This window comes from Girardinichthys multiradiatus, chromosome 19 (genome assembly GCF_021462225.1).
Source record: "Girardinichthys multiradiatus isolate DD_20200921_A chromosome 19, DD_fGirMul_XY1, whole genome shotgun sequence".
Lineage (NCBI taxonomy): Eukaryota > Metazoa > Chordata > Actinopteri > Cyprinodontiformes > Goodeidae > Girardinichthys > Girardinichthys multiradiatus.
The window spans coordinates 34,022,432-34,049,001 of record NC_061811.1 but is presented as its reverse complement, the minus strand read 5'-3'; the positions used below and the strand labels follow the sequence as shown (position 1 = coordinate 34,049,001).

Sequence of the window (26,570 nt, the reverse complement as noted above, 5' to 3'; positions counted from 1 at the left end):
ATTAAATTTGTCTGATTTAAAAAATAATAAAAAATCAGTAAAGGCTTCAATGTTTATCTTCTATCCTTACCTTGTCAGGTCACTGACAATATGCGTTGTACACCTTTAATGACAACAGAACTGCTCTGAGCTTATGGGAGTCTTCAGCATACAGCCTCTCTCAACACTGAAAAATGACTTGCACATTGAAATCAATTATTAAGATCCAGCAGACATTTAAATCTGACTGTTCAACTCAATCTGCGGCTATGTAAAATGGCTAGTGCATTGGGTTTTCTCCACAGTGGTAAGATGTCATTTGGTTTGGAATTAGACATTAAGAGAGGCAGCCAGTCGGCTGCCCAACCCATAACCGAGTCAGGGTTGATGTGTGGGTGGCTGAAAATCATGGATATTAATGAGTCATGCCTCTGCCATCAAGGAGACTTAAATTTACCCCTCAGAGATATTTGAATTTCCATGAAGAAAAGCTTCTACTTCAGGCTTATTATTTCTCTGCATAAGGAATATTTGGTCTGTTACATTTTTTAGGTCACCAGTTTGCAACATTTTCTTCACCTTAATGTGTTTTCAAAGTAAATACAGTAAGTTAATCAGCAATAATTTCTGATCTCCAGATTTTGTAGAGCTTTAAACTACCGATACCAATTTTGGCTAGGTTAGAAGTAGATTTGACTTCACACTAAGTAAAAGAGCTATAACCCTAAAACAGGATATTACCTTTTTTAAACGTTAAAACAAGAAACAAATAATTTTGCAGTTGACATTTTATACCAATCTTTTATTAGCGACTAGTGCTGCTAGCATTACTAAAGCAGCAGTACCCCTGTATGATCGGTAGATAATGTAGAGCCTTATCTTAACCCTGACGTTTCCAAGAGGCTGCCAATATTTCCTAGTCCAGCATGTGCCATTAAGGATAGAAGCTGCATTTAGCCTTCTTATCTGTTGAAAGTGTTGCTCTCTTTAAATATCTTCCAGCCTAAATTAACCAAGCACGTCATAGAAAATAGTTTCTTTTAAAATAGGTTCTCTTTCAACATTCGTTTCGGTATCTCACTATGGGACACGCCTCCAGCGCCTGTCCCCCAGAAGCTCTATTACATTAAGCCAGTCTTGACTGGTAGGCGGAAGTGACGTCCGCTCCCATGGGAGGGACTTCCTCCCAGTATAAAAGTCGACGTCACGTAGGTGATCTTCAGTCTAACACCTCTTCTCGCTCCCAGAAGCACCTCTCAGACGGTCATTACAGTAACTTGAGCTAGCTTAACTGTTCACAGAGCGAGCTAACAACTCGGTCGCCGAGCGCTTCTCAATAACTGTGCTCGACTGTTCTGAGTCCCTTTCAATGCTGGTCTGTTGCCAAACAGCAGCGCTGCAACTGGTCACCAAACTACCTGCAACCTTAACGGAGCTTAAGAAGGTGTGTAACTTGCACTCGTTCTCACCATGAACAGAGTCAAACCACCATCTAGAACCTGCACATGTGGCAACCTCATAGCTGGGGCAGATACCCACTCTGTCTGCGATTCGTGTCTGGGGCTGCAACATGTCCAGGACGCGTTGGCGTCACCGGCGAGCTGCGAGCACTGTGCACGGCTCTCCCTTAAGTCTCGTCGGCGCAGGCTAGCACGCCAAGCTAGCCTGTCAGAGGTTGATCCTATGATGGGGGTAGCCAATCCCCCGCCACCGGAGCTTCCTGGTACTGATGAGAGAGAGCCCACTTTGGCTGGAGCCAGTTGGGGTGATCAGCTTGACGCTGTCGCGCCACTGACTGACCCAGAGGAAGACGAGGCCACACTTCCAGGTTTCAGCACTCTTGCTAACGCTGAATCCGAATCTGAAGTGGAGTCCATCAGTCTCGGGTCTGACGACGATGAGCTGGACTTATCTTATGCCATCCAGTCGGTTGCAAAGCCCTCGGTGATGGATGACACCAGCCGCTGCGGTTCCCCAAACCCGACTGCAACGGACCTGCATGATGTCTGCAGAAGGGCCGCAAAGAAGCTGGGCATCGAGTGGCCGGAAACCCTCACCGAAACTACCACATCTCGATATGAGGGGAAGCGGCTTCCGAGAGCCAAATCTTCCAGCAGACAGCTGTTGCCGGTCTTTCCCGAGTGCCTCGAGGAAGCAACCCGGTCCTGGAGCAATCCTCTCACCGCCAAGAACCCCGCCCTGGCGCTGGACTGGACGGGCATGGAGGCCGGCAGTTTTTCACATCTGCCTCCCGTAGAACCTCTGCTGGCATCTCACCTGCACCCATCGCAAAAGTCAGCCATGACAGCGTCAGGACCCACCCTTCCCTTCAAAGCTGATTCTTTTCAGTCCGCTCTGAATGAGAAAAGCTACAAGGCGGTGGCTGCATCTGTTAAAGCCTTAAACGCTTCATCTCTTCTCCTCGCTTACCAAGCTGAATTACAGGAGCAGATGACTGGCACACCGATGGCCGATTTGTGGGACGAGTTGTGCGTGGTGACAGACCTATGCCTGCATCTCCACAGAAGCGCTGTCCAAGCATCCGGGAGAGCCATGGCCCTGATGGTCACTCAGGATAGAGCTAGATGGCTGAACCTGTCTAGCCTGTCTCAAAGAGAGAAGAACCAGCTCCTCGACACCCCCGTGGACCCGAAGAGCTTATTCAGCCCCACTGTGGCAGCCATGCAAAAATGCTGTGAGGAAAAGAAGAGGGAAGGTGAAGCGCTAAAGCTGTCTACCCAGGAAAGCGCAGCCTCCTCCCCCTCCAGCACCCCGTGTGCCGTTCGCTCTAGCGGCGGCTCGACCGGCCTACCGCATCCCCAGACGCCAGCCTCAGCCGCAGTCAGCGGACCGTGGGAAACAAACCGAGCTCAAAGGTGCTTGGGGAAGGAAGCCATTCGCTCCCCCGACGATGCCGGGATACCAAGCGACCCCTTCCGCTACTGTGAGCGCTAGGCGCGCTACCTAGGGAGCCGTCTTCGGGGTGGGAGAGCAGGATCTGCCAGACACCTGCACCCCCCCTACCAGGACACATCCTGTCCCAGTTCGAGTTCAGAACGCCACGTTCAAGGCAACTCAAATGGCCTGCAGAGCCGACGTTGGAGCTCATCGTTCAGAGCCGACCGAAGCGGAGGAAGATCAAAGCCACCGAGAGCTCAGTGGAGCCGCAGCTGTGGCCAGAAAGCACACACCAGTGCACAAACACATGCCAGTGTCTAAAAACACGACCTTCCCCCTTCACAACATGTTCAATAAAGTTGTTTTCTGGCACGCATCCAGGCCTGGAGCCGAGGGCGCAGCCACAACAAAAAAACATGAAAAATATGTTAAAAATAACACAAGGACAGGACATGGCCATGCAGCTGCACATGAGGCCTCAAGGGGGAGCTCTCACCCTACCTCTAACACAGCAGGCTGTTTTTTCTGTGGAAGAAACAGACCTGAGGCGAGCGCAGCTGTCAGTTGTAGCGGAACAGCAGATCCCTCAGCCAGTGTTGTGCAGTGTTTACACGGAAGCACCTTTAGGTCCACTGGCAAACAACACTCAGCTGTGGCGAGCGTGTGGAGCGTCAGATTGGGTGATAAAGACTGTATCCAAGGGATACAGGCTCCAATTTGTGACAGCCCCACCCCGTTTCAAGGGCATAGTACAGTCATACGCCCAGGAAAAGTCCGCTCGCGTCCTGCAAGAGGAAATAATTTCCCTGCAGCACAAAAGAGCTGTCCGGCTGGTACCGCAGGAGCAAAGCAGAGACGGATTTTACTCCAGATACTTTCTCGTGCCGAAAAGGGGCGGGGGTCTGCGACCGATATTGGATCTGCGGGCTCTGAACACATATCTGAGACGGTATTCGTTCAGGATGCTAACACACGCAGCTCTGATAAAGTTTGTGCGTCAAGGAGACTGGTTTGTCTCCATAGACTTGAAAGACGCATATTTCCATATCCCTATATACCCCCCTCACAGAAAATACCTCAGATTTGCGTTTCAGGGAGAGATATACGAGTACCTGGTACTTCCTTTTGGCCTCTCACTGAGCCCACGTGTGTTCGTGAAATGCACCGAGGCAGCCATCGCGCCTCTAAGGGAAAGGGGGATGCGTCTGGCGACGTATATAGACGATTGGCTGATTGCAGCTCAGTCTTTAGAGGAGCTCAGGACGCATGCCGAGATGCTTACTTTACATCTGACAGCTCTGTGATTCAAAATAAACTGGGAAAAGAGCATTTTAACCCCAGTACAAACAATCACCTTCATTGGCCTGTCCTTGAATTCAGTCGAGTTCAGAGCGCGCCTCTCAGCGGAACGAGTAAAAGCCTTTCAGGCTTGTCTGGCACTCTTTCGCAGAGGCACACAGGTGAAATTCAGGTTATGCCTCAGACTGCTCGGTCTGATTGCGTCTGCGCTGGCGGTCATCACACTCGGCCGTCTACACATGCGCCCGTTTCAAAGGTGGGTGGCGTCACTCAGCTTGAGCCCCACACGCCATGCTCACCGCAGCGTCCTGGTTTCTCTCATGTGTACGCGCGCTGAGCCCGTGGAAGCGTCCCGGTTTTCTCAACACCGGCGTTACCATGGGAACCATCCTGACGAGGAAGGTAATTACCACAGATGCCTCGCTGACAGGCTGGGGAGCCACTCACGAGGGGATGATGGTAAACGGCGTTTGGAGTCCACAAACACAGACAGCTCACATAAATTGTCTGGAACTCCTGGCCGTGATGCTGGCACTGAGACACTTTCTGCCCTATGGAAGAGGTACGGCCGAGCGGAGGTCGACCTCTTTGCATCAGGAGAAAATGCTCAGTGTCCGATGTTTTTCTCACCGACAGAGCAACAAGCTCCGCTTGGGCTGGATGCTCTAGCGCACAAATGGCTGCCGGTCCTACTGTACGCCTTTCCCCCACTGGAACTGATCATTCCTACTCTCGCCAGGGTGCGAGAGGGAAAACACTCACTCATTCTGATAGCTCCCCGCTGGCCAGGGAAACATTGGCTAGTGGAGATTTTTCAGATGCTACACGGCGAGCCATGGCGGCTTCCCCTCCGCAGAGATCTCCTGACGCAGGCACGCGGATAAATATTTCATCCGCATCCAGAGCGCATGGCCCTATGGGCCTGGCCTGTGAGGGGTTAAATCTGGTTGCCAGTGGGCTTCCCCAGAACGTTATTGACACAATTCAAAATGCAAGGGCCGTTTCCACGCGTAACGTGTATGAGGGTAAATGGCAGGCATTCGTGGGTTGGTGCGCAAAACCTATGGTGAGCGTAATGCAAAGCCCTGTGTCGGACGTTTTAACTTTTCTGCAGGCACTGTTGGATAAAGTGGCTTTTTCCACCGTGAAGGTGTACCTGGCTGCTATTTCAGCCTGTCACGTTGGCTTTGGTGACAAAACAGTGGGGCAGCACCCCCTGGTGTGTCAATTCATGAAAGGTGCACGACGGCTCCGTCCAGTGTCGAGGAGCCTCACTCCTTCATGGGATTTACCTATGGTACTCGATGCGTTGTCACGTGCACCGTTCGAACCGTTGCAGCAGGTTGAGCTCAAAGTGCTTTCCTTTAAAACGGCCTTATTGATTGCTCTGGTTTCTGCTAAGCGTGTGAGTGACATTCAAGCGCTCTCAGTTAACCCGTCCTGCATGCAGTTTCTGGGTGAGTCAAGGGTTTTACTGAAACCTAATCCTGCCTTTATACCTAAGGTTGCTACGGCTCTGCCATGCCGTGCCCTTGAATTAATGGCTTTCTACCCACCACCATTCTCCTCTCAGGAGCATGAACAACTGCATACGCTCTGCCCAGTACGAGCTCTGCGGTTATATGTGGAAAAAACAGCAGATTTTCGTAAATCAGAGCAGCTGTTTGTGTCGTGGGCTTCATCACATAAAGGAAAGCCTCTCACAAAGCAATGTTTTTCGCATTGGGTAGTGGGGGCTATTATTATGGCTTATGAGAGCAGAGGCCTTGCACCCCCTGCAGGTCTGCGGGCTCATTCCACTCGTGGTGTGGCCTCATCCTGGGCATTGTTCCAGGGTATACCTGTGGAGGAAATATGTGAGGCTGCCAACTGGGCGACCCCTCACACCTTCACTAGGTTCTATAAACTGGATGTCCCCAGGCCCACACTGGCTCACACGGTTCTGGGTGTGGGTTCCACATTGCCATGAATGCAAGATGCAATCTGTTGGTCTTCGAGCGAGCTTATCTGGCAATACGGGAGCAGAAATATCCCATAGTGAGATACCGAAACGAATGTTGAAAGAGAACTTAAGGATTTAACCCCGGTTCTCGAAACATGAGTGAGGTATCTCACCAGATCACCCTCCTTGCAGGGAACGAGGAAGAGGTGTGCTTATTAAACTGAAGATCACCTACGTGACGTCGACTTTTATACTGGGAGGAAGTCCCTCCCATGGGAGCTGACGTCACTTCCGCCTGCCAGTCAAGACTGGCGTAATGTAATAGAGCTTCTGGGGGACAGGCGCTGGAGGCATGTCCCATAGTGAGATACCTCACTCATGTTTCAGAGAACCGGGGTTAAATCCTTAACCTAAAGTTTTTGCATATCTTTGCATTGTCTGTTTTACCTCTGTGATACTGAAACTAGCTAACTTCTAGTATTGTTACCTCAGTAATGGCTTCCACACTGAAGAGTGTTTTCAGCTTGGTGTATGGGTGCCTACATATGTGGCATTTGCTGATCAGCTAAAGTTTGGTTTTTTTTTTAGTTTCTGATCGACCGTTACTCCTTTGCTTTAAGCTTGTCCCAGTTGTGTAATGCTTTTATTTTGAGAAGAAACGATGCTTATACAAACCGCAGGTACAAGACATTCATAATGTGGACTTTATATTCCTCTGCACTGTTGGACAATTTGTTCCCTTACCAACATAATAATTACATCCCTACATTAATTTGACAAAACGCAGAGCATTACTCGGTTCTTTCCTTTTTCCCTAAAGCATGTCTCTTTTTTTTCTTCCCACGTTTTGTGCTGGTTTTGCCAGGTCTTGTAACAGAAACAAGCAACCCAGTCTATAAAAAGGCCGAAACCCCGAAAGGGGGCCTACTGAAACCAACAAAAAGCCACAGTTGATTAAAAAGTAGACTTTGCAACTTTAATGTGGAAAATAGGCATTCATAAGCAGATTTGTGTCACCAGATGTTGTAGAAAAATCTCTGAGAATGTACAAGTGCAGGAAGAGTTTGTATCTCCATCTCATCACTGCTTTCTCTAAATTCTGCCCTGTTTGGTTATAGATGTAAAGGAAACAGTTTTTTTTTTTTGGGTCTCCCATAGAAGAATATCTGAAAGCAGTTAATAATGGAAAACCGCTGTGCATGTAAACACTCCGAGTGTTCAGTAGCATCTATAAAGCATTTAACAGTTGGCTTTTCCTTACAGTGTCCTCAGTGCAGAACTGTATGTGTCACAATGAATAAATCATTTATGCTCACCATCATCCTGCTAAAAGCATTTGGTTTTTGTGCTCCACAAGATGCATTTTCTACTAGCCCTGTATTTACAGTGCCTTGCAAAAGTTTTCACCCCCTTTGGCTTTTAACCAAGTTTGTTACATCTCAACCTGTGATGTTTCTTAATCTTATTTTATGTGATGGATCTGCAAAAAGTTGGTAAAGTGAAATGAAAAATATAAACTATATATTATATAAAAAATGGGAAAAACTAAAAATTGGCATGTTCATACATAGGCCCTAAAAAGTTCTGGTGCATCCAATTGCCTTCAAAAGTCACAAAATAACATAATTAATGTAAGTCCACATGTTCAGTCTAAGTGTCACTTGATCTGTCAATATAAAGGCACCTTTTCTGAAAGACCTCATAGGCTACACTACCACTAAACAAGAGACCTCACACCATGAAGACCAAGGAGTTCTCCAAACAAGTCAGGGACAACATTGTTGAAAAGTACAAGTCAAGGTGGGGTTATTAAAAAATCCAAATCTTTGATGTTCCCCATTAGCACCATCAAATCTATCATCTTCAAATTGTAAACAAATGGTACGACAACAACCCTGCCAAGAGAGGTCTGCCCACCAAAACTCACAGACCAGGCAAGGAGGGCATTAATCAGAGAGGCATCACAGAGACCAAAGGTAACCCTGAAGGAGCTACAGAGTTTCACAGCAGAGACTGGAGTATCTGCCCATAGGACCACAATAAGACATACACTCTATAGAGCTGGGCTTTATGGAAGAGTGGCCAGAAAAAAAACAATGCTTAGTTTTAAAATTAAGTTTTGAGTTTGCTAAAAGGCTTTTGGGCAGCTCCCCAAATGTATGGAGGAAGGTGCCCTGGTCAGATGAGACTAGAATTGAACTCATCGGTCACCAAGGAAAACGACATGTCAGGTGCAAACCAAACACATCCCATCACCCCAAGTACACCACCCCCACAGTGAAACATGGTGGTGGCAACATCATGCTGTGGGATTGTTTTATAGCAGGGACTGGGAAACTAATACGAATCAAGGGAAAGATGGATGGTGCTAAATACATGGATGTTCTTGAGTAAAACCTGTCAGTCTACATGTGATTTAAGACTGGGACGGAGGTTCACCTTCTAGCAAGACAATGACCCGAAGCATACTGCTAAAGCAACATTTGAGTGGTTTAAGGGGAAACATTGAAGTGTGTTGGAATGGCCTAGTCAAAGTCCGGATCTCAATCCAATTGAGAATCTAAGGTTGGACTGGAAGATGGCTGTTCACAAATGAAAATCATCCAACGTTAAGTAGCTGGGGCAGTTTTACCTTGGGGAATGGGCAAAAATCCATTTGAATTCCAGGCTATGAGGCAACAAAACTGAAAAATGCTGGGGGGGTATCTTTTCCAAGGCACTGTAAATAGGTCTCTTGTGCTGACTGCTAACAAATAGTTGTTGTGTTCAATGGGGCTGCAACTAGTTAGTAGTCCACATATCAGGCTAGGTTTTGTGCAATTACCACTGCACATACAGAGGTGATGCTACACTATTATTTCCTGGTTTTTCAAATGCAGGTTTCAGCTTATTTTACAGGTGAAAAGCTAAACATTGTCGAGTCACATGTTGCCGATCTCATTAAAGTAAATTTACAAAAGCCTCTGACAGCATACTTTATCCTGCAGATTATTTGATGTTAGTTGAATATGCTGCAAACATCAATCAAAGCCGTGGCTCTGTTCCTCTGCGCTTTCGCTCTCCACAGACATCTGAGCAGGATTTCATGTTGCTGGCATTCTGCAGCTGCAGGTTTTCGGAGCTGTAAAGTGGTTTGACAACTCACTCAAGAAAAGACTGCTGCTCAGCTTGGGACTAAATCGTGATTGTTTCCTGTTGAAAGTCAGTGAAGTGGAACAGAAGAAATTACCATTTCATTTTCCACCCACGGACACGTAAAATTACTGCTACTGAATATAATCAAGAAAACCTTCGCAATGTTATGGCAGTTTGAAATGCCAAAGGGCTGCATCAATACTTCTATGTGTACCTTGTGTGTGTGTCTTTCAAGTGTATCCCTTCAATCTTGTTTGCACACACAACAATACATACATGCACTCAATTGTCATTTATACATAGTAGGAGATAGATATTTTGGGTTCCTGTGTGTCCTTCAAGCTATTGTAATGTTCTTCCCTCTCTCACAAACCCATTACATTGATCGGGTCTTTCTCTGCTGGACTGCTGCCTGCATGAATGAACAAGGTGAAGTGAGTTCAATACAATCAATTCCAGATGTCAGGTTAAACTATAACTTGTTAACTAATGCTGAATCATTCTATATCATTCTCCTGTGGCATTTGTTTTCGTCAAATCATTATGGAGCTTAAAGCTCTTTAGGCCTCAAACCTGGAATGAGATCAATCACAGGAAATTGGCTCAAAGGGAAGTGACATTGACCCCGGCTGTGATGTGATGGCGCAGTGCGTGCGCGCCCGGTTCCTTCCACTGTGTGTTGGTGTTTATGCCCAAACATCGTTTAGGATTAGTGTCACCGGCAGTGTTGACAGGCTGGAAGGCGTGTGATTGACAACGAGACAGAATGTGGCAGACTCTTAAGAGTGAATATAAATCAACGCCACGATTCAATATCAGCCTGTCACACTATTGTTATTCAAGCTTTCCAGAATTCTGCAGAAGGTCTATACAAAGACCTTACAAACGATTGAATATGGTTATGGATTTACACCATCTGTACTTCGTCCAGCTCAAATGTTCTTTGAGCTGGGACTTGATCTCACCGCTATGAACCTATTATTAATGCCTTGTTAATTTTTGGCCAATGAATACAAATTAGAGACTTGTTGAACAGAGTACAACGCAGGAGCTTGACCTGACTGAGCAGTTGAGGGACCGTCGGGGCAACCAAGATTGATATGAGTTGTGTCATTTGTAGTCATTTTGGGTATTATGCAAGATGGTATGCCATGGTGTTTGTGCTTAGCAGAGAAATTTAATTGTGGTGCCTTTGTCTTATGTGGACTTCATTCAAATTTACTGACACATTTTTCTGTGAGCAAGCTGCTTGAGTTGGCTGTGGCCCTCATAGCAGTGACATAAAACATCATGCTTCTAATCTACACTACAGGTCCTTCTCAAAAAATTAGCATATTGTGATAAAGTTCATTATTTTCCATAATGTCATGATGAAAATTTAACATTCATATATTTTAGATTCATTGCGCACTGACTGAAATATTTCAGGTCTTTTATTGTCTTAATACAGATGATTTTGGCATACAGCTCATGAAAACCCAAAATTCCTATCTCACAAAATTAGCATATCATTAAAAGGGTCTCTAAACGAGCTATGAACCTAATCATCTGAATCAACGAGTTAACTCTAAACACCTGCAAAAGATTCCTGAGGCCTTTAAAACTCCCAGCCTGGTTCATCACTCAAAACCCCAATCATGGGTAAGACTGCCGACCTGACTGCTGTCCAGAAGGCCACTATTGACACCCTCAAGCAAGAGGGTAAGACACAGAAAGAAATTTCTGAACAAATAGGCTGTTCCCAGAGTGCTGTATCAAGGCACCTCAGTGGGAAGTCTATGGGAAGGAAAAAGTGTGGCAGAAAACGCTGCACAACGAGAAGAGGTGACCGGACCCTGAGGAAGATTGTGGAGAAGGGCCGATTCCAGACCTTGGGGGACCTGCTGAAGCAGTGGACTGAGTCTGGAGTAGAAACATCCAGAGCTACCGTGCACAGGCGTGTGCAGGAAATGGACTACAGGTGCCGCATTCCCCAGGTCAAGCCACTTTTGAACCAGAAACAGCGGCAGAAGCGCCTGAACTGGGCTACAGAGAAGCAGCACTGGAATGTTGCTCAGTGGTCCAAAGTACTTTTTTCGGATGAAAGCAAATTCTGCATGTCATTCGGAAATCAAGGTGCCAGAGTCTGGAGGAAGACTGGGGAGAAGGAAATGCCAAAATGCCAGAAGTCCAGAAGTCCAGTGTCAAGTACCCACAGTCAGTGATGTCTGGGGTGCCGTGTCAGCTGCTGGTGTTGGTCCACTGTGTTTTATCAAGGGCAGGGTCAATGCAGCTAGCTATCAGGAGATTTTGGAGCACTTCATGCTTCCATCTGCTGAAAAGCTTTATGGAGATGAAGATTTCATTTTTCAGCACGAGCTGGCACAGGCTCACAGTGCCAAAACCACTGGTAAATGGTTTACTGACCATGGTATCACTGTGCTCAATTGGCTTGCCAACTCTCCTGACCTGAACCCCATAGAGAATCTGTGGGATATTGTGAAGAGAACGTTGAGAGACTCAAGACCCAACACTCTGGATGAGCTAAAGGCCGCTATCGAAGCATCCTGGGCCTCCATAAGACCTCAGCAGTGCCACATGCTGATTGCCTCCATGCCACGCCGCATTGAAGCAGTCATTTCTGCAAAAGGATTCCCGACCAAGTATTGAGTGCATAACTGTACATGATTATTTGAAGGTTGATGTTTTTTGTATTAAAAACACCTTTCTTTTATTGGTCGGATGAAATATGCTAATTTTGTGAGATAGGAATTTGGGGTTTTCATGAGCTGTATGCCAAAATCATCCGTATTAAGACAATAAAAGACCTGAAATATTTCAGTTAGTGTGCAATGAATCTAAAATATATGAATGTTAAATTTTCATCATGACATTATGGAAAATAATGAACTTTATCACAATATGCTAATTTTTTGAGAAGGACCTGTATGTATTGCAAAACGTATTTGCTCACCCCTCCACATGATTAAATTTGGGTGTTCCAAACACTTCCATGATCACAGTTGTCTAAAATCCAGCATCTACACTGATTGTATGCCACTTGTACAAGAAGTCTATTTGTGAACTTTCCTTGCTACCAATTATTCCACAATCACCTGTTGGATGTTTTAGAAAAGAGTTAAAGCTATTGGAAAGGACAGCAAATCAGCCACCTGAAATCACAGAGCATGGTCGGAGGAAGCTGAGGTACATAGAGCGTAGGCGTCACCAATTTTCTGCAGTTGAGAGCTTCAGATCATCAAACTTTGTTTGGCCTTTTGTTTCGGAACCCAAAGAGCTTTGTGGAAGCAGTTTCCATGCCCGAGCAGGTGCCTACAAGCCTTACATCATCAAAATAAAATGTAAAGCAACAGATGCAGTTTCCTCACTGTATTGTGGCAAGTGCAAAGTTTGATGATGATCTCAGCGAGAAGAATTCTTAAATCCTAAGCATACCAAGATGTTTTGGGAAAATATAATGCTTCTGATTCTGTTGGAACAGTTTTGTTTAGAAGAAACTGACTGACCGTGACAGCGTCCTGACCTCCACCTGATAATACTTGACATCATCCTAATGATAAAATCATGATAATTCTCTCCAAAGGTGCCTTCTTTGAGATTAAATCGAGTGGAGAGTGTCAGCTTGGCCTTCTTGTCCAACATCAGTGCCTTACTTCACAGATATTCTGCTGGAAGTCTGGTCAGATATTCCCATAAACACACTTTTAAACCTTGTAGACAACCTTCCTAGATGAGTTGAAACATATTAAACTGTTTATATTATAAATAGGATGTCAAAGTTCCTGTGTGACCCAGTAATTTTGACAATATAGTGTTTGTCTTTTATGACTCCAAGAATAGGCTGTTAATGATTGTCCTTAACATTTATGGGCTGAGGAATAAGACCATTTCTTCCTGTCAATGTGACTTAACACTGGTTCCAAGGATAACCGGGTGGATTTCTTATACTTGCGAGTATGCCTTCATCCCGCTTATCTGTTTAACATGGATTTATTTCTGCAACCCTGCAGCAAAACCGGAAGTGAAGGGGTGCTACTTTTGCATCAGGAGATATGACTGATACTTCTTGGTGCCTGTGGATTCACACCTTTTTTATTTTTTTTTATTTTTACATTTTATATTTCTGAAAAACAAACGGCAGCAAACAAATAAGCAAAAAACTAAACAAATCACAACACCCTCACAGATCACCCTGCGCCAGCAAAGTAGGTTTTTTTTTAATCTCCATGTCCTTTTTAATATGTGGTAGTGATCAACATTTTAACTATCTGATCAAAATGGCATTAAAAATTGTATTCTTGAAATCCGTATCTGTGTCCAAATCCAGCAGAATTTTAGATTCCAAATCCCTAATGTTCCTTGACAGAGGCTGAACTGACATCATTTTAAACACATAACTCACACTGATAATAGACAAGTTAGTCTTTCTCAGTCAGTAAAAGCTTCCCCACAGGAGAACCTTATTAGTCCGACCTGATAGTGCTTACATATGGTCCACTCACTGATCGCAATAAGATCAGAAGTCTAGGTGTCCGATGGGTCGGTCACTGGGTCCGATCAAGCTGAAAAAAGATTGTTGATCTTGTTTCTATCTTAGCGTGTACCTTCAGGAAGGAAGTTCTTGTTCTTGTGATTTATTTGATCTTAGATTGAGAATTGTTTTGTCAGTAGGAGGGAAAGGTTAGATTTTTATGGCATCAAAAGTACCTGCCAGCTTTTAGCTGGAGCTCCTGGAACTCTACAAACATGATAAGTAAGACATAGGCAAGCCTTATTTTTTCTAACTGTCAATATTGTAGAAGCCAACTTGCTAAACATTTTTCATCAAGTACTACAGGTCCTTCTCAAAATATTAGCATATTGTGATAAAGTTCATTATTTTCCATAATGTAATGATGAAAATTTAACATTCATATATTTTAGATTCATTGCACACTAACTGAAATATTTCAGGTCTTTTATTGTCTTAATACGGATGATTTTGGCATACAGCTCATGAAAACCCCAAATTCCTATCTCACAAAATTAGCATATCATTAAAAGGGTCTCTAAACGAGCTATGAACCTAATCATCTGAATCAACGAGTTAACTCTAAACACCTGCAAAAGATTCCTGAGGCCTTTAAAACTCCCAGCCTGGTTCATCACTCAAAACCCCAATCATGGGTAAGACTGCCGACCTGACTGCTGTCCAGAAGGCCACTATTAACACCCTCAAGCAAGAGGGTAAGACACAGAAAGAAATTTCTGAATGAATAGGCTGTTCCCAGAGTGCTGTATCAAGGCACCTCAGTGGGAAGTCTGTGGGAAGGAAAAAGTGTGGCAGAAAACGCTGCACAACGAAAAGAGGTGACCGGACCCTGAGGAAGATTGTGGAGAAGGGCCGATTCCAGACCTTGGGGGACCTGCGGAAGCAGTGGACTGAGTCTGGAGTAGAAACATCCAGAGCCACCGTGCACAGGTGTGTGCAGGAAATGGGCTACAGGTGCCGCATTCCCCAGGTCAAGCCACTTTTGAACCAGAAACAGCGGCAGAAGCGCCTGACCTGGGCTACAGAGAAGCAGCACTGGACTGTTGCTCAGTGGTCCAAAGTACTTTTTTCGGATGAAAGCAAATTATGCATGTCATTCGGAAATCAAGGTGCCAGAGTCTGGAGGAAGACTGGGGAGAAGGAAATGCCAAAATGCCAGAAGTCCAGTGTCAAGTACCCACAGTCAGTGATGGTCTGGGGTGCCGTGTCAGCTGCTGGTGTTGGTCCACTGTGTTTTATCAAGGGCAGGGTCAATGCAGCTAGCTATCAGGAGATTTTGGAGCACTTCATGCTTCCATCTGCTGAAAAGCTTTATGGAGATAAAGATTTCATTTTTCAGCACGACCTGGCACCTGCTCACAGTGCCAAAACCACTGGTAAATGGTTTACTGACCATGGTATCACTGTGCTCAATTGGCCTGCCAACTCTCCTGACCTGAACCCCATAGAGAATCTGTGGGATATTGTGAAGAGAACGTTGAGAGACTCAAGACTCAACACTCTGGATGAGCTAAAGGACGCTATCGAAGCATCCTGGGCCTCCATAAGACCTCAGCAGTGCCACAGGCTGATTGCCTCCATGCCACGCCGCATTGAAGCAGTCATTTCTGCCAAAGGATTCCCGACCAAGTATTGAGTGCATAACTGTACATGATTATTTGAAGGTTGACATTTTTTGTATTAAAAACACTTTTCTTTTTTTGGTTGGATGAAATATGCTAATTTTTTGAGATAGGAATTTTGGGTTTTCATGAGCTGTATGCCACAATCATCCGTATTAAGACAATAATAGACCTGAAATATTTCAGTTAGTGTGCAATGAATCTAAAATATATGAATGTTAAATTTTCATCTCTCTCTCTCTCAAAAGAATCTTTTGCAGGTGTTTAGAGTTAACTCGTTGATTCAGATGATTAGGTTCATAGCTCGTTTAGAGACCCTTTTAATGATATGCTAATTTTGTGAGATAGGAATTTGGGGTTTTCATGAGCTGTATGCCAAAATCATCCGTATTAAGACAATAAAAGACCTGAAATATTTCAGTTAGTGTGCAATGAATCTAAAATATATGAATGTAAAATTTTCATCATGACATTATGGAAAATAATGAACTTTATCACAATATGCTAATATTTTGAGAAGGACCTGTAAGTCACACACAAAGTCAGTGTTGTTTGCTCTCAGCTGCTTCTTTTGAGAGAGAGAGAGATGAAAATTTAACATTCATATATTTTAGATTCATTGCACACTAACTGAAATATTTCAGGTCTATTATTGTCTTAATACGGATGATTTTGGCATACAGCTCATGAAAACCCAAAATTCCTATCTCACAAAATTAGCATATTTCATCCGACCAATAAAAGAAAAGTGTTTTTAATACAAAAAACGTCAACCTTCAAATAATCATGTACAGTTATGCACTCAATACTTGGTCGGGAATCCTTTGGCAGAAATGACTGCTTCAATGCGGCGTGGCATGAAGGCAATCAGCCTTCTACCTGAGTTGTGGTTCTTTGCCAGGAGCGTCTTGATTCCGTCTCTGATCAATGCTCTCTGTACCTGGACTGTCAGTTAACCTTACTCTGTTAAGTTTTGGATAACTTGAATAGCTGTTCAAAGATGTTTACACTGTTTACTAATAAGGTAACTTCTGAAAACAGTTGGTTGCACTGGAGTTTATTTACGGGTGTTAGTATAATGGGGGCCAAGTACAAAAGCATGCTGCGCTTTTCCCTGTGTAAAAATGTTGAAAACTGTGTTTCCTTTCACATACACTGAACTTCTAATGGTGAATAAAAAAATATGTAGTTTTTCAGGCAAAACGGATTGAAGTTTTAGCTAAGCAACTGTCTTAAAGCCTTAACCGTTCTTTTGGTGTGTTTGCAAACAATCTTATGCAGCGGGGATTGGGAATGTCGATGTCATACAATAGAAATAAATCCAGTGAGATACTGTCCACTGGGCAGCAGATTGCTACATTCCAAGTTCTGCTGGGAAATGCCAGATTTAGTTTAGCTCCATCTCTTTTACCAAACCTAAATGAGATCCCCTGTTTGTTTTTCTAGCTCCGTGCACAGGAGAAGTAGGTAAACAAACCATCTAAAGCTGCACAGATTATACAGCAATTTGTATTCTGCTGCATCTTCAGTCCGTGTTCTATTCCAGGTAGTTAGGCTTTCAGTAAGAGGTCCCACCTATCTGCGGGTGCTGCAGGGTTTAGCTATGACAAGAGCAGGGCAGAAGAGGACCTCTGAGCAACTGCTGCAGGTACATGGTTCGGTGAACAAAACTTATCAGCCGCGGTGAAAATAAAACGCCGTTTGGCAAGTGAGCAGGTTTCATTTGCCACCCTGGAGTGAAAGCCAGCAGCAGGGAGTATTAGTATTCAGCTGGCTTCGGACAACAGAACCAGTGTGTCGGTATTTGCCCTGTGGCTGTTGTCTTGCTGTCAGGTTAGCCAATGACACGTCCGAGCTCACCTCACTGGCCTAAGCAGCCTGTGGCTATAATGCACTTTCTCTGGCTCCAGTTCCACTCTCCAGTCTGGATCCGTAACAGTCGGTATTCATCATTTTTACCTTATTTGATTAAAAAGGATTTGCATGTATGGCCTTTTTGCCAGCTGTTTCTTCTTTGCTTGATAAGAACTAACCCAGATTTCACTTCATAACCAATTAAAAGATGATATTAAAACAAACACCTTGTATTCATGAAAACAGCTGTAGTAAGAATCTGGTGAATTAAATTCTTAGAAATGGAGTTAATACTGGTAATGCTAAATAGGTTAAAGGTTTTACACATGTCTGTTCCATCTGAACAATAAAGCTTCAGTGACATTTTATGTACAACTGGGTGTAATGATACATCCCACTCATTAGACTGGAAGGTACACGATATTACTCCTACTTTTCGAGTTTTCACCAACAGAGTAAATATGTAACAAATTACAACCTGTTTTAAAACATTTATTAAAAAACTGTTAAATAACCTTTTATTTTGGGGCAGATAGGGAGCTATAAAATAGATGCCAACTTTAGCATCAGTCTCAGTGTTCGGACTGTCTTGACAAATCTGTTCTGTTTTTTTTTTTTTTTTACTTGAAATGCTGCCACACAAATACTCTAAAAGAAATTGAGGCGACATGAACTACTTATCTGACTGTGTCAGCACAAAAACAACAAGTTAGGAAGTTACATCCAAGTTACGTCCTTTCTTACTTCAGAATAAGTCTAGAACACGGATACAACAGGGTGTCAAGCTTAAGGCACTTACCTTCATGCCCAGGGCTTGTAATTAATAGCTTCACTACAGGATGCCACATGTTGACAGCACCTAGATAGTTCTTCAAAAACAATTTTATGCAGTAGAAGTGGCTTCAGGTTCCATCATTTAACACCTACAGTTTGGTTTTGGCTCATCTTCCAGGTTGGTTTCACAACCATTCACACAATGTGACATGTGACCATAAAACTGTATCATTAGGACACATTTTACAAGGTACAATGGCCCAAATAGTGAAAAGGCTTGAGGAATCTGTCAGTAGCTAAGTTTATATGGACATAAGTAATCGGAATAAACAGCCGAACTAAGAATGTGTCATGTAAACATGTCAGTCGGAATATTGTGATCGGATTCAGCAGTATCGGAATGAAATTGTAATCTGAATTGATAATCCGATCGACATGCATGTAAACGCTTGACAGGATCAAGTTATTCTGAATGAGGCAAGCTGACCCGGCTGTACATGTGTGCCCCACGTCATCCACTGGCTTCTGCTCTTTGGTGGAGGGAGGGCGAGCAGCGCTAGAACTTTGAAGGATGCTCATTTCGTTCCGCTCTGTCATCCTGTAATGCAGATAGACCAGTTGCATGTGTTGCTGAGTCCATAGCTTAATTAGGGGGTTCAGTAACGTTTCAACCGTGATTAGAACCTAGAGCGATTCCATCCTGGGCGCTCAGAAGACAAGCGAACTGATGCACTACTGCTTTGTTTGCTATTTTTTGTTCTGCAAAGACGGAAGCTCTGTGTTTTTTTTTTAGGGAAATTTGATAACTCTGCACATCTCAGTGGTTCTATTCTGAATAAAGCCATGTGCATATAAAAGCACATCATGATCGGATTGATTGTGTGCCCATATAAGCGGTGCAATCCGATTAGTTTTTAGTCCAAATACATTTCAATCTGATCATGAAATTTTGCGCATGTAAACATAGCTACCGACTCATGTGACCCTAAGACAACTATTAGTGTGACTGTTTTTTCTCCAACTTATAAAGGGGTTGACATATGGTCAAGATTAACAACACATATACTGAATTACTGTGTTGTACTTAAAACATTAACAATGTTTATGTTGCCACGTTAAAGAGCAGCAATCTCACGTCCATTCATCTGTCACCTATGAGTACACGGCTAAAGCTGTGTGGCATTTTTCCCCCACTGGTTGTTGGTGCTTAAGCTGAGGAAGTTTGCTTCAGGAAGTTGATTTTATTTTAGGTGCTGTGGGTATTTTTCTTTTAACTGAACCTTGGAGTGCTTTCAATCTACTTGTTGGCTACCTCTATGCTGCTTTAGAAAAACATGAAAACACAACGTTTGAGACAGGTCTCTGCAGTGAGTGGTGGGTGTTGCTGCCCTTCAGGCTACATGCAGCAAGATAAACCCTCTGCAGAACCAACAGAAATCTGAACACTATAATCTGATGTTTTGGCACCAAAAGTCTTAAGTCAAAATATGTTTTTCAACTTATAAGGGGGTTTTGAAAAGGGAATGCAGGTAAATATCAGTAGTGTGGTTATGGTGGCTACCTAATAGAGAAAAATACTATATTTAAAACTCAAGTTTTCAATGAACTTTTGTAGTTGTCACTTCAGCATCGCCTCTGTAATTTATCTCTGTGCATTTGAATCAAAGAAGTGAGGTGTGATTGTCACAGGTGGTTGTGCAGAGGTGGCAGATGCCTGTAGCTGCTCATCTCTGCTCCGTGTGAAAGCGTGAGATCTGAGGTTCCACAAACGAGTCTTGTTTTCTGTATGGAGCCTGAGATTTAATGAGGTTCACTGCCTGGTCTGTCTCCGTTTGTGTCATCTTTATGTTGTTTGCCTCTATATGTTTCTCTCACAGTTGTTGCCCTTTGATCTCTGCCTCTTGTTTGTCTTTTTACTTCATTGGTTAGTTTTTCTTTACCTCTATCTGCTGTGAATCTAAAGGTTTTTTTTCACCATCATTGTGCCTAATTTTTAGAATGCATTAAAACTGCTTGTCCGGTCAAGGGATCGGTAAAAGTGAGAAAATTCTTACCTTCAGTTGGTGGGATTTACTTTCACACAGAGATCTTTAGACTGGACCAGACAGCGTCATGCATGTGCAACGGCTTGTTACATCTTACATCACATCGTATGGTACAGTGGAAATGCATTCACACTGCAAGAGAACCGCTCCAAGGTCTTGATAAACTGTGCCAAGACCATGGTTCTCTGGTCCGTTTCAGGGTACGGAGTTCCCACCGGCGTGATCCGCTCCAGAAGCCAGACTCGGGCACAGTAAAAAGCGTTCCAAAGGTTTTGGTGTGGCAACACTGTTAAACTTCTCTTTTCTATTTTAATATTTCCGTTTGCTTTAACCCCAACACCCCAACCCCCCCATAACCCACCCACCCACACACACACTTATACAGACGCTGCACTAAGAGAAGGTCTTTGATGTGAGGTTCAATTCTATTCACACAGATCATTTATCAGCACAGTGTCACTCTCGAAGCAGCGAGCAGAAAACCAGATCAATAAAATGGCTGAACAGATGGATCTCTTTAAGAGTTCTCTTCAGCCCAGGGAGATAAGGGAGTTATTTATTTATTTTTTTTGAATGGATGGCTCTTTAAAGAGTCACTCAGATTGGGCAAGTGGGGAAGGGTGCGATTAACGAGGATCTTAAAGCATTACAGCCAATATTAGAAAGAGGAGAGGCATTTAGATTGAGGTTGTTAATCTTTGGAGAAAAGTTTGCCTCACTAGAAAGTAAAGATGTTACGCTTCAACGTGGGAGTCTCTAATTAAATACACATCAGAAGCCTGAAAAGTCTGTCCATGTATAGTCTTTAAGTGAATTAGAAAACCCAGTAAACACTGAAGGTATAATAAGAAGAAAATCATGCCCTATTAGGCTGTTTCTACTACATGCCAGTAACAAGACAAGTTATTTTTTGACTAGTTGATGCAACTCTTCTTTGTAGCAGTCAGTTTGCCTGCCTTCAATTCTAGCTATTGCTTAAGAGCTTCAGTTAAAAAAATTTTTTTTTAAACTTTATTAAGTCAAGTTTATTTATATTATATGTGATTGAAATATTGGCTTATTGCTCAAATTTCAACCTCCTTTTTTACTCCAAACTAGTGGTTCACCATTTAATCACCCAGTCGTTGATATTGTCGAATTTTTTGACCACTAATTGTAAGGTCATAATAATCACATTAAAACTCAAAAGTCACCACAGAGGTGATAGACTGCTATTTTGAGGTTTTTAAAAATCCGATAACTTCTAACTGTAAACCCTTTTATTCACAAAGGGAGTTCTCCTCATGTGTTTTGAAAATCAAAGCTGAAAAACAGCTCCCTGATTCCCCCAACTAGTACAAGTAGAAAAGTTTTACAGGGCCACCCCCGAAAGTCGGAATTACTAGTCGGAAATTTGCAGCAACACGACCATACCCAACTTCAGCATTCAAGACGGTTGCTACTCGCATCAGTAGTAGTAAAACCTTGTTACTTTGACTGTTTTTATCTGTTCTTTATTATTTATGTAACAGTCAGTCATACACGTACTACTTTTTATAGTGTTTATAAGACAAGTTTCAATGCTGTTTATATGCACGAAAAACAACGTAGAACAGTGTGTACTGTCATTGTTATTGCAATGCTAAAACTCGAAGATGACGTAAACTCTGACTTCTCAGTTCCCACTTGGAACACAGCATTCCTCTGCAGGTTGGAAAACCAGCCATTCACACCTCACTCCCACACAAAAGGACTACCTGCACCCCCACCAACCTACTCTACAACACCCCAACCAAGCCTTCCCAAACCCACACCACCCACCCCCACCATGACCCTGGCAGCACTACAGAACAAAGTGGAAGATATAAATAGGCTCTGTACACTAAGTGTGTAAAAGTGAAGTCACATTCTTTGTTAATGCACACAATCTTGGCCAATAAAGCTGAATCTGATTCTGTATCAGTGAACCTAGAGCACATTTTTTTCATTTTATGGTCAATGCTTGTTTGATTTAATTGTTGAATTAATGCTGTTTGGGTTTTGAATGCAAAGTTTGGCCTTCTCAACCTGAACAACCCGCTATCCATTCAGTGCTGAAAGAGCTCCTGATGATGGGTGTACTTTTTAAAACAATGGTGCTGTTTTTATTGTAACTGGTGTTTCTGACATATGCATATTAGCCAATTTAAATGACAATATGGTGCACTTTCTCATGAGAAATGTCAGTCTACCTGCAGTTTTTCTCTGTTGATTTAAAAACTGCTTCATCTATCTGCTATATTAGTTATGATTGGCTCATTAGGACTTCTTGACATATTGCTGAATTGTAAGCCATCACCTGCAGCAGGCATGTTAACTCAGAGAATTTAAGCCTGCAGCTAGTAAATAATAAACACTGTTATCAGATGGTTGAAGGGAGACATTCTTCTTTTAGATTGTATAGAGCAGAAGTGTTTAATGTCAGGTTTATCTTTTTATCTTTGAGACATTGTTGCAATCTCGAGGAATGTCATGTTGCTAAAAGGGTAACAGGAGCAACAGGAACGCTGCCTGAAAATCTGCAGGGATTGGGATATTGATGGACTGAATAGGAAGTCGCTGGAACTTAGCCTGTGTACACATTCAACAGCTGTACATTTGTACTGGAACATGGCATCCAGAAAGAGACTTTATTTTTTTTTTTTTTACAGTTTTATTTTCACAACATTGGTTAGGACCATCTAGAAATAAGTGTGAAACATGAAGCAATTATTATTCAAATGAAATATGTTTTAGCTGGAGTGCATTTGTCAGTTACAGAGTTGTTTAAATAAGAAGCCCTACCGTGCCTTGTCTACCTCCTGGCCTTTTCTTAACTGTTCATCTCCACCTGAAGAGTTGTTTTTCCTGTCTGGTATAAAACACCTTCACAACATATTGTGGAACAGACATCATCCACAGTTGTTTCATACACTGTACCTGTGAAGACATTTTTAGTTATGACGTTTTCCATTGGAAAAAAGGAAACACCTGGTTATGTTGTTTAGCTGTAATGCTTTAGGAACACAATGCGCATGTTGCTCAGTTAATGTTCACACAACATAAAATAATTCCTCTGCTGGACCAGATCTCCTCAGCTTTATTGCCTCTCCATGTTTCGTACTCATCTAATCATCTTCCCGTCTTTCCACAGCTGCTTCCTGTCCCTGCTGCTGGTGGCCGCTGTGGTGTGGAAAATCAAACAGAGCTGCTGGGCGTCACGACGACGAGAAGTAAGTCCAAATCTTGCGTTTAAAGCAAATATTGGTCACCAAATACCCCCCCAACATAAATATAACTGCATTTGCAGTTATATTTATGTGATGCTATGACATTGCAGTTCAAGCTGCATTTCTCTGATCGCTGTTATAAACTGATTCCACTCTGGCACTGATTTTGGAGTTTATGGAAAAAACTCAAACTTTGATGCAACTTTCTTACAAGCCTCTGTTATCATGGATCATTAAATTATCAGCCACTTTTTTGACTCTCACTTGGCATCACAGTCAGAAACACAGAGCATCTCCACAATATCTTGCTAATCCTTCTGTTACTTTGACAGATAAAAAATATCAACTAAGGACTTAGTTAATTGCTGAAATTTTGAAATATATGGATTTTATGTTAAGAGGAAATTGCAGTTAACCTCCTGTCCATTAAAGTGGACATCGTGCATGGCTGATTATATTCTACCTGTAATTTTTACCACTATTATTCAGCTCATTTCAGACCTTAGACCTTTTTGTGAACAAAATTGTTTTTTGCATAATAGTTTAATTAGATGACTGCAATCACTGTCTGTTTATTTCAAAGAGCTGTAGGTAATATTATTTAATTTAAAATGATGATTTTGATGGGGGCTATGAATGTTTCTCAGAAAAGGATGGACTGGGAGATACAGTGCCGTCAAAGCACACATGCCCCCTTACAGATTTCATCAGTTTTTTTCCTTTTTGTCTACATGTTTTAAATCCTCAAAATAAATTTAACCTCAAATAAAGATAACCTGAGCATACACAATTGCTACTGTCAGAACATAAGTTTATTAAAACAAAAATGTGATCTTAGATGTAATATGATGTCCCTGAAAATCTTAGTTTGCCTACCGCTCCGCGGCCGCACCTGCGTGTGTCTCAGGCACATTAACGATGCAGTCTGTCTGCAGCCCAGCAGAGTGGAGCAACTGAGCTGTCCAAGTTTCTGCAGTTAAAATCAGGTTGTTCAGGTGATTTTCCTTGTTTTAAACACAACAGTAAAGTCAACTTAAGTTTGCAATGAATGACATGTCTGCTGAAGTGACCAACGTTCATGGTATAATACGTTCATTAATCCTTTGATGGCAGTGACTCACTTGCGTGTGATTTGTAAGAGCCTTAGCATTTTTCCCTTGTCAGTTTAGCTTACAATAAGCCCAATAACAGTTAACAAAGTTTAACTATTAAAAAACATTTTGGGTTTGCTTTTTTTAGGGGCTGCAGCTTCACTGACGGCTCTATATGATCAATATCACGGCAATGAGAAACAATTAAACCATGCCGTTCGGTCAGATCGGGAAAATGATAAATTTGCGGCCATGAGAATAAGATTTCTAAATACAACTGCTTGTGTGACCTGTGTCATTATGATAATTTCTGGTTTCATGTTGTTATAGACTTCTTGTGGTAGTAAATTGGCAAATTTTGCAGATCACAGTGTAAGGGAAAATTAAAAATGGAGACATTTCCAGTTTCTTTGGCAAAAAAGTGAGGGAGGAGAAGGAAGAAGAGACTGAGATTTGAGGAAGGAAGAATGATAGAGAGAGCAGGAGGGTCACAGGTGAAGGAGGCCACTCAAAGTGCAACAGGTGAAGAAATGAGTGAAGATGAGGAAAATGATGTTAGTGTAAGCAGTGAAGATGAGAAGATTTCAGTCATAGAAAGAGAGAGAAAGAAGACGGAGGAAACTGATGAAGGAGAGAAGGAAGGCACAGAGTCAGGGAATCCAGCCTCTCCAGCTGGACCACCTGGTATGGATTTATTCTGGGTATAAATTTCAGTGCAGAGATATTAGATGTTTCAATAAATAACATATCTGCACAAGTCTAAAGGTGTGTTATGAAGTTAGATAGTCCAGGGACCAAGAAAAGATTTGGTCTAACACGGGCATTTAGCATTTAGGTTTGACTAAGAGTATTTGGATCGTTGAACCGCTGCATAACTGCAGTGTGCTTTATCCTATGATCACAAACTGATGGCTAGACAATCTCCTGAAGGGTTTTCTGCTACAGAGCAGTATTCATGGTTCCAAGTTGCTCTCTGAAGAGCAAGCAGCCCCAGACCATCCCTCTACCACTGCCATGTTTGAGTGTCAGTAAGATGTTTTTTCTCTGTATTGCTGTGTTGTGGACTAGGAAAGTTTGCCTTTTGTCTCTTCAGTTCCCAAAACATTTTTTCCAAACGTTTAAGGATGATCAAGATGTTTTTGCCAGTGGTGAAATTTATACTGGTGGTGTTTTTGGTCTGTAGTGGTTTTCATCTTTTCAACTTACTCTCCCTGGAGGCCATATTTGTCTAGTCTTTTTTTTATTGTTGAATCATGAACATAGACCTTAACTGAGGCAACTGAGGCTTGCAGTGCTTTATATGTTCTGGGTTGTTTCATCTGATGTACTACTGATGTACCTCCCGAATGAGTCTCCAATCCGCTTTTGGAATAATTTCGGTAGGCTGGCGACTCCTGGGAAGGTTCACCACTAAATCACAGGTTTCTCCATTTGTGGATCTTGGCTCTCACTGTGGTTTACTGGAGTCCCAAGCCTTAGCAATGGCTTTGTAACTCTATCCAGGCTGATGGATGTCAATCACTTTATTTACTAAGCTCCTCTTCCGATAGGTATCGGATAATGTTTTTCTTCAGACAAGCTTTATTTAAGTTGTTTCACTCAAAAGATCTGGCTTTAACCAAGCCTGGGTGTGGCATGTAACCCTGAAACAAAAACATTCGTTAATCACAGTTCATTCATAATTTAGCAAGGGGGAGAATTCTAATTTCTCACTGGGCCAGGTTGGTTTGGATAGCTCTTTTTTTTTACCGTTAATAAATCAAAATCAGAGCAAACCTTTCTATATAGTCAGAAATTATTAAGAAGTTATCCTTATCTTAGAATAAAATTGGTTTAATGATTTTATGTGCGACCAAAAAGCAAAACCAGAAGGAAATCTGTAAATGATTTTTACAGCACTGTAACAGATGTAGAGATGATGGAGCTGAGGATGATGAGCTAGCTAAACATGCAGGGGATATAATATTTTGAATTTCTTTGTCACCTCCATATTCCAAAGCTCTAAGGCATATTGTGCACCTGAGTAATGTGTGAAATTCTTTAAAACCACATTTAAAAAATGAATTTCATGCCTAAAAATGATTGAAATTGTGTGACAGATAATTATTATGAATAGTGCATGACATTGAAAGAACATGGAGCCACATACTTTTCAGTGTCAACTTTACGTCCT

The 26,570-nt window shown here is 42.7% G+C and overlaps 1 protein-coding gene and 1 long non-coding RNA gene across 6 annotated transcripts in view; one reads left to right on the top strand and one right to left on the bottom strand.

Moving 5' to 3' along the window:
* Nucleotides 1-20,400, bottom strand: part of LOC124856022 — a 43,421-nt gene extending 23,021 nt beyond the window's left edge. Inside the window, exon 1 of the long non-coding RNA XR_007035216.1 lies at nt 20,089-20,400. This is a non-coding gene — a long non-coding RNA (uncharacterized LOC124856022). The remainder of the gene's footprint in view (nt 1-20,088) is intronic.
* The window catches only part of atrn (attractin), a 184,306-nt gene that overhangs the window by 95,282 nt on the left and 62,454 nt on the right, over nt 1-26,570 (top strand). For all 5 annotated transcript variants that reach the window (XM_047346206.1, XM_047346205.1, XM_047346208.1 and 2 more), the window contains exon 26: nt 23,231-23,309. In XM_047346206.1, the coding sequence (XP_047202162.1) occupies nt 23,231-23,309 (79 nt within the window). The remainder of the gene's footprint in view (nt 1-23,230; nt 23,310-26,570) is intronic.